The following is an 8500-nucleotide window of genomic DNA, read 5'->3' on the forward strand; positions in this document are numbered from 1 at the left end:
AGATATGAAACAAGTTGAAGATCACGAGATACACCTCAGTTACTGATATGCATGCTGCAAGTTTCTGTTGAAAATTCTCACAAAATAGCATTGTGTCCAAACACCAAAGACCATCCTCAATGTTTCCTGTCTAAAACTCAAGTTTAATTTCTAGTTATTCTCTGCAAACATAATGAACTATTATAGACTACTCCCAGAGAACACCATAAACAGGCATTTTTTCAGGCCCTGTTTTAGCAGATGTGGGGTTAATTCCACTGAGGGAGAGGCAAATGAATGAAAACTCCTGAGGTTACCACTTGAAGTCTTGGCTCAAATGTGAACTTTCTCTGGGAATCTCTTACTTGACTTCTACATACCCTCTAAGAGGTAGAACCGTTACATCCTCCTTTGTGTTCCAGCAGCCTCTGACATGTTGGTAATATATTATTTATCTTTGTTCTACTCTGCCAGATAGTGAGCCAGACAAAGGCGGGGACCATCTCTGCATGCTCAGTGACAAGAGCAGTGCCTGACATGGAGCATTAAGTCCCTTTTGGAGGAATGTGTAAGTGAATGAGTTTCATTAATTCCAACAACATATTGGTCAGGTCCACCAATTCTGGAAGACACAGTGGGAGGATGGCACGTGGGTTAATACATTTTTGTTATGAAAGGTGTGCTAATATATCTTTTAGTGTCCCCTGTCCACACAAACATCTTAAGTTTCTTGGAGAAAGAGAAGAAATTTTTATCACAAACCAGAGAGACAATACAGATGCACAGAGGTAAAATTTGTAGTATCTTTATAGTTTAATAAAGAGCCATTCAAGATTATGCCTATAATCAAACTGAAATAAAAGAGTCCCAAACCTGTGAATCTCACCTGTATATTCATTTTGCTATGGTCTAGCTAGATATGTTATTAAAATAAGCACGTCAGTTTAGCTCCGACCCTAATTTAGGCATACTGCTCAGGCCAAGGCTGCTTAGATCTACTCATAGAATTTGTTATGAAGTTCATGCCCCTCAGTGTTTCCATAGTCCCATCCTTGCCATCACAAAAGTCAAGGCAGTAGGGAGTCAACCTAACCTTTTAGTAGACAACGGAGTCTTCAGTGTGAAAACTGCTTAGCTTTCACACTATCAGGTATGGTTCCCGGGTGTTAGAACTCTGCCTATCCAGTTTCTGAGACCATCTGCTACAAACAGCCATATAAACACCGCCCAAAAGACAGGAAGAAAGAGAAAGACAATAAATATTGAAGTCAAGAACAAGTCCAGAGATTCAGAGACTAAGACACACTCATACTTGCAAACTGTGCTTCAGCCTTAGATTACGTGTGAAGCCAAGTTTTCCAAGGACAATTGGAGAACTTCTGGCATAGGAATGGCTGAACCAGGTCACAAGCAGAGAAAGCACCAGGAGAGAAGCCAATCTCTTTATGTCCTGCGGTTCTCTCTCACCTTCTCAGTCCCCACTAAACCGACTCATTTTTAGGTTCTGTAAATCCTGCTGGTTTCAGGCAGAATTATCTTCCAGGAGACTCAAATTTCCCCATTTCACTCTCATCCCTATTCAGTAGCCCACTCAATTTTGCTCTTCCTTATAACAAGAAAAGCCCTATTGATCTTAGCCAGGAAAATTATCTTTCTGACCAATGTCTTAAGCATGAAGATAGTTATCAGTGTCATGAGTCAACCCATCTTAACTGACCATCCGGAGACTCTGTGAGAGGGACCCCACCAAGGCTCATCGTCACACTGTTCTTCACCACCATATAGCTCACTTAATGAAAATATGGACACAGAAATTGGGAGCAGAACAAATCTTGCCCTCCCAAACCCACAAGTGCCCACCAGGTAGGTACAGGTTATTCTTTTTTTTTCAATTTCCAGTCACTTAGTGAACCAGAGACAGCCACAGTGCTGGGGAGATGCCAAATCATGAACATAGGCATGGACCCATCAGGTTTAACGAAAATACAGAGTATAAAGAAGTTATTTGCTATACTTTTTCACTAGTTCTCTCTGGTTGATGGGGAAGAAGGTTTTTACTTAGCTTTTAAATTGGGAACAACTTAAGTTTTCTAACAAAAGAGGTTCGTATTCTGGGTATGGGGTAGGGGAGTTTGTGTTGGTTTGGCCAATTTTCTGTACGATGTTACAGACAAAAAACGAACGAACTTTTTGGCCAACCCATACTATCAGTAGAGATCTCTTGCCTATGTGTCTGATGTGTGTTAAGGGACAGAAGCTTTTGAAAATGACCTTGGGCTTCTTTCTGTTTAGTCTTTGTGAATCTCAAGCTGTGGGATCCTGCCTCACTGTTTAGAGGGGAAATGTTCCCGGAGTGAAATCTGGTGGAGATGTGCATTGTCTAGTTTTCCTGCGAATACCAAAAATTAACACATGTTAAGACTTTCTTCTTAAAGGTTTTAGGAGAAACTAAAGACAGAGTTTTGGGAATCAATATTTGATTGAATATCATGGCAAAATATTGAGTAGAAGACACAGTATTTCCAGTTAGCCTCCTCTGAGGATGAAAATAGGAAGAGAGATCGACAAATCCTTCAAAACCATTCCTTTATGCACATGAAATTGAGTGTGTCATTGACAAAATATTTTCAGATACATTTCTATGTTAAAAAGACTGAGAGATGCATAGGTAAACATGTCTGTTGGATTGTTTTTAGTTGTATGCATCAATACAGATTAATGAGAAAGAATCTGGTAATAATTCTAGATTAAGAATAAGACTTTGCCTGGGTTTGTTTTTGTTTTTGTTTTTTCCCTTTTGTTCCATCTAATCATTGATGAGACAGTAATCTTGGCCACTAACTTGGACCCTCTGAGCCTCAGAGTTTCTTGTACTTTACAGTGAAGATTTTCATTGCAGGATTGTTTTGAAACATAAACAAGCACAATTCCCCTGTCAGTTGAGAGCTTTGCACAGGGAGTTAGAGAAGTTTCTCATGGCTGCATTTCTGTTTAAACTTCATAGTGCGCCTGAAATTGAACTTTCAACAGTATCTCTCCATGATAACGACTTACTGGAGAAAGCTGCCCCGTCCCCACCACGCCAAACGTGGCTGACTTTTTTGAAGAAGGAGCTGGAATTCCTGGGGGTGAGTGAGCCTCCTCTAATCTCAACTAGAGTAAAGACTGGCTCTAAGAAAGTGTATCTGTTGGCATCCACGTAGTTTCCCCACTCAGACTCATGAGGAGTGAAATACTTGGTAGACGAAAACTTGACACTTACTGCACCCTGTTGGGTAAAAAGAAGCATTTCCTCATGAAGACTAGGAGAAGAATAGCAAATAGGATCTGTCAACTCTGGTCAGTTGCCAGTTGATTAATATCATCCTGTGAAGGATTTGTAACCTTTATCTTCTCTTAGATGGAAAGAGCCATTATTGATGTCCACCATGAGAATGTAAATAAAGACACAGGAGAAATGTACTGGCTATTCCTGCATTAAGTTGTGCCTACATAAATTCTTAGAGTGGCCAGTTGATAGTGGAAAATATTGCATTTGGATACTTTCTCAGGACTGCCTAAGACACCAAAGCAATTTCTTACATTTCGCCTTGATTATAAGGCAATTGATGTAATCTTAGGAAAACGTCTTCTTATTTCACAAAACTTATGCATTTTTCTACAGGTAACACAAATTCTGATTAGTTTGATATGCCTTTATTTTGGAATAATCGTCTGCTCCGTGTTCAATAATTCAGAATTTAAAGGAGACTATTTTTCATCATTTAAAGCAGGCTACCCATTCTGGGGAGCAGTATTTGTGAGTATATGTCTACAATTGTCTCTGAAATAACACTGTACATGGCTTTTCTTTTATTCAGATCAGATCTGACCAATTGTTTATTCTAGTATTTAGAATATATGAATATATTGTAATATGTAGATGGAGATATGTAAATATACACACATATTTGCAGTTTATGAAGCACTTTGGGTTGAATATGCGAACACACGTTTATCAGATGAGAAACCTGGGATTAATAAAAGTTAAACATATTACCCAAGAGGCATTTAGCTAATAAAAATTGAAACTAAACTTTCAGAAATCAATTTCAGAAAAATTTCCCTAACACTATCCATCAATAAAGTTATCTTAGTGAAGGGAGGGGGAAGAGATTGCTGAGGTGAGGAGAACAAGACTGACATTTGAGGAACTTCTACTGTGCCCTAGAAACTCTTTTAGGTGCTTTCTCATTGTATCTTTTTTAGTCATTGTACTATTTAGAAACCAGATGGCTGAATGAGCTCACAAAGATATATAGCTTTATTGAAGTATAACTGACATACCATAAATGGCACATTTTAAGGTGTACAGTTTGATAAATTTTGACACATGTATACACACGTGAAAACCTTACCGCATCAATAGAATGAATATACTCATCACTGCCAAAAGTTTCCTTGTTTCCCTTGGTAACCCTTCCCTTCCTCAACCCCTGTCTTCCCATCCTCAAGCAATCACTTGTTTTCTGTCACTGTAGATTAGTTTGCATTTCCTAGAGTTTTATATAAATGGAATTATACACCATGTTCTGTCTACTGTCTGGCTTCTTGCACTTGCATAATTATTTTCAATTAATCCATGCTGTTTTTTGTATCAACACTTCATTCACAAGGATATATTATTTTAACCCTAATCACATTGGCTTGGCACTCTGCTAAATACTTAGGTCTCTGGTCACTCGTTCAAGACTCTCCTTGAACCTTTGCCATATTTTATTTGAAACTTCCTTACTGCCTTTTCATTTCAAACAGCTTATTAGATGTCTCTCAACTCATCATTCAATCTGACTCTTTGGAATTTTGTTTTTGTTTTTTTTAACTTTTGGGTTTATTTATTTATTTATTTATGGCTGTGTTGGGTCTTCGTTTCTGTGCGAGGGCTTCCTCTAGTTGCGGCAAGTGGGGGCCACTCTTCATCGCGGTGCGCGGGCCTCTCACTATCGCGGCCTCTCTTGTTGCGGAGCACAGGCTCCAGACGCGCAGGCTCAGTAAATTGTGGCTCACGGGCCTAGTTGCTCCGCGGCATGTGGGATCTTCCCAGACCAGGGCTCGAACCCGTGTCCCCTGCATTGGCAGGGCAGATTCTCAACCACTGCGCCACCAGGGAAGCCCTGGAATTTTGTTTTAATTTGTGCTATTGGTTGATATTTTCACTAGATCTTTCACCATGTACATTTTCATAATTACTATATGTCTATATGATACATGGCAGACTGTGGAGACAGACACATGTTTCTGGCCCAAAGGAGTTGACAACTATAACACACAAGTTGCTCACGAAAGCAAATGATTACAAAAAAATTAGAGTAGTGTTATAACATAATCATGCACCAGGGCTGCTGGAACTTACAGTGTTTAATAGCGACCCATAGACTGTCAGGGTTGGCGTCACCTGGGAGCCTGCTAGAAATAAAGAATCTCAGGCCTCATCTAGGACTTACTGAGTAAGAATTTGCATTTTAACAAGACTCTCATATAATTCATATGTACATTTAATTTTGAGAAGCTCTCTATAGGAAATAAAAAAATAAAATAATAAAATTTTAAAATAAAAATAAATAAAAAGTAAAGGAGAGCTTTATAGAATACCCACAACTTTACCTTCTATTTGGAGGACGGGGGTGAAAGGGACACAGAGAAGAAGAGAGACCCACTGTGCTTTTTTTTTTTTCCTCCTCCCTTTTGAACAGTTTGCTATTTCTGGATTTTTGTCAGTTATGTCTGAAAAGAAACATGCAACATATCTGGTGAGTTGCATTCTGTCTTTGTCCATCCTTGAGAAGGTAAGAAAAATTTAATTTTGAGAGTCTTGAAAAAGATATGTCGTCATCTCTTATGAGCGAATGTGGATATGTGATATTTTTCCAATCTACTTTGTGTTTAATGTAATCACTAAAAATAAAATCATTAAAATACCAATTGTATCATTTAAAAACAATAAATGTAACTACTTTGACACTTGTTGAAAAAATATCCTCACACCTGCTCTGTCCTCATAATATAGTCCTATGATCAAATAAATGACTCGTTTCCAATTAAGGAGTCTATTTGAGGAGAGACTAGGAGTATCCACGTGGCTTTTCCTGAATGCAGTCCCAGCAAGAAAGTTATAGGTCCTTATTACACAAGTCCGTTTTCAAGATTTCCCTTTTTCGTCTATATTTTAAATAAATGCAGAGTTTACTGGATATATCCAGCCCTGAAATGCAGACAGGTCTATTGAATACTGTGGCAGGTGCAGGACCAAGTCTAAATGCTGTTCTTTGTCATCAGATACGAGGAAGTCTGGGAGCAAACACCGTCAGCAGCATAGCTGGAGGAACAGGAATCATCATCCTGATCATTAACCTAAAGAAGAGCTCAGCTTATATCTACCATTGCCGGGATATTTATGAGAACGACTTCTGCTTTGTGGTTTCTATTTCCACTGTATGTATTTCTTGTGGGAAGACTAAGATTCTGGGTCTTAATCTCAGTAAGACGCCTTCTTTTCCTTTCCATGAACACAATCCTTTCTTGCAACCTCAATCACATGATGCAGTGTTCTGGAGGCTCATACCCAGAGATGTGCCGGCCTCCTTCCCCTGCCCCCCCAGCTGAATTCTGCAAGGGTGGAGTCATCTGCTTTGAGTAACCATCTCCTGGTTTTCCCATGTGCCATTTTATAGGAACTGGTCTTGTGGGTGGGCGGTCATGAAAACAAGGGTTGCTGTAAGGGAATGTACTTCTGGGACACCTACCTTGTCACTCTACTTGTCTTTCTGGTTGTTGTTGGTTGTTATTCAACAGGAAATTGTGGCAATGATCCTGTTTCTCACCATTCTGGGGTTTTGCAGTGCTGTGTCACTCACAGTCTATGGGATTGGAGAAGTAATTGAAGGAAATAAGGTAGGCAGAGGCCTGATATTAAATCCTAAACAGTAAGCTAAAGAATTTGAGCTTTGCTGCTTAAAAATATGGCCTGGGTTTCCTGCAACGTTTCTTCCAGTTTCAGTATTCCATTTCTCCAAGTTTCAGTACTTTGATTTCCAAATCTCATGTTTTGAATCAAATTTTCCACTCACAAATCTCATGGCATATTCCTGTGACTGAGAAGTTTAGGAAAATGGGATCTTCATCATTTTGGAAAATGTAGATGCTTTGAAGCTGATGAGCATGACAGATGAATATACAGGTATCAAGTGATGGAAACACTCAGATATCTGGGCTTATTTGCTTTCCCAGAATAGTTCCGTTATATTTGTTCCTGCTCTCTTTTTTCTTGGCCTTCACCTTCCCACTTGCTCTGAAACCTCAAGCTTGTCTCCTCCCTAATTCATGACTACCAACTGCATTTCCACTTGTCTTACCCATTTCACACCTTTGGGGTATGAAAAAGAATTACCAATACTTGATGCACATACATTTACTCAGATCTTCCAGATAAAACATGCTCTCTCCATCTGTCCACTTGCCTGAAGCATTCAAGTCTGGCTGCCTTTTCTGATCACTTTCCTCCAGAGATAAGACAAGAGGTATACCAAATTTCAGACACAAAATCATCTCACCAACTTCTCAATGACTGACAATTTCTTCTGAGCCCACGTGGCCAGACAATCTGGCTTGGTTTGTTAGAGATGGAGGTATTAATTACAGTGTAATGGGAGATGGTGAGATTCAGAAAGGCAAAAGGAGATGAGATATGCCTCTTAAGAAAGTCTTCTCGTGGCAGGAAATTCTTGGTGATTGATCCTGAATGATTTTTTCCCTCATCAGATTCCAGAAGATTGTCTTTATGAAGAAGTAAACACCTATGCACCAACTTACAGTGAGTTGCAAGATGGAGGGGAGGCAACTTCTCCCACTGATTCATAAGAATCATGAGTCCAGAACATTCTGATTCATAGCAAAGGATCTAGAAAGCCAAGATCTTTGTTGAAGGGACTACTGGCAAAATTTCAATTCTTTCTGTGACCTGCCGATTTTACATTATGATTTATTCTCCAGATGACAAAATTCTATTTTTGTTGTTTCCATTCACTTAAATCCCCCTCCATTTGTAAATACGATAGACTCCTATTTTTCTTGTTTTCTGTTGCTGTTTCACACCCATCCCTTCTGGGATGTCAACAGAAAACAAGAAAAATAAGCATTTACTCTGTGCCTAGAACTGTGCAAATAGAGAAAACAAGAGGAAGGCTGGTTGAGATTTGAGTTAAACTTAACAGTTTGGTGATATTTGTCTCTTAGCCCCTCTTAGAGTTTACAAGAGCTGCAGATGTATGTGATATACGCCCCCCACCCCTACTGGACCATAAGCACCTTGAGGGCAAAGTCCACTCAGCAAACATAAACTGAGAACCAACTAAGTAAAGTTTTTCACATCTGTCTCTTTCACTTTGTGTATCCCAGTATTTTATCCATAGTGGATGCTCAGTGTGAATTTATGGAGTGTAGGGGTGAATATTCAGGGAGGGTACATCACCAGGTCAAGCCAGAG

At 39.3% G+C, this 8500-nt stretch overlaps 1 protein-coding gene across 1 annotated transcript; it reads left to right on the forward strand.

Moving 5' to 3' along the window:
- The first annotated feature begins 1780 nt into the window (after window positions 1–1780).
- On the forward strand, window positions 1781–7875 carry MS4A2 (membrane spanning 4-domains A2). Its single transcript, XM_068556320.1, has 7 exons — window positions 1781–1842; window positions 2984–3107; window positions 3644–3778; window positions 5712–5768; window positions 6295–6450; window positions 6811–6909; window positions 7777–7875. The coding sequence occupies exons 1-7, from the start codon at window positions 1781–1783 to the stop codon at window positions 7873–7875; spliced, it is 732 nt and encodes a 243-aa protein (XP_068412421.1).
- Window positions 7876–8500: the final 625 nt, after the last annotated feature.

The sequence above is a fragment of the Eschrichtius robustus genome, chromosome 11 (genome assembly GCF_028021215.1).
Source record: "Eschrichtius robustus isolate mEscRob2 chromosome 11, mEscRob2.pri, whole genome shotgun sequence".
Taxonomy (NCBI): domain Eukaryota; kingdom Metazoa; phylum Chordata; class Mammalia; order Artiodactyla; family Eschrichtiidae; genus Eschrichtius; species Eschrichtius robustus.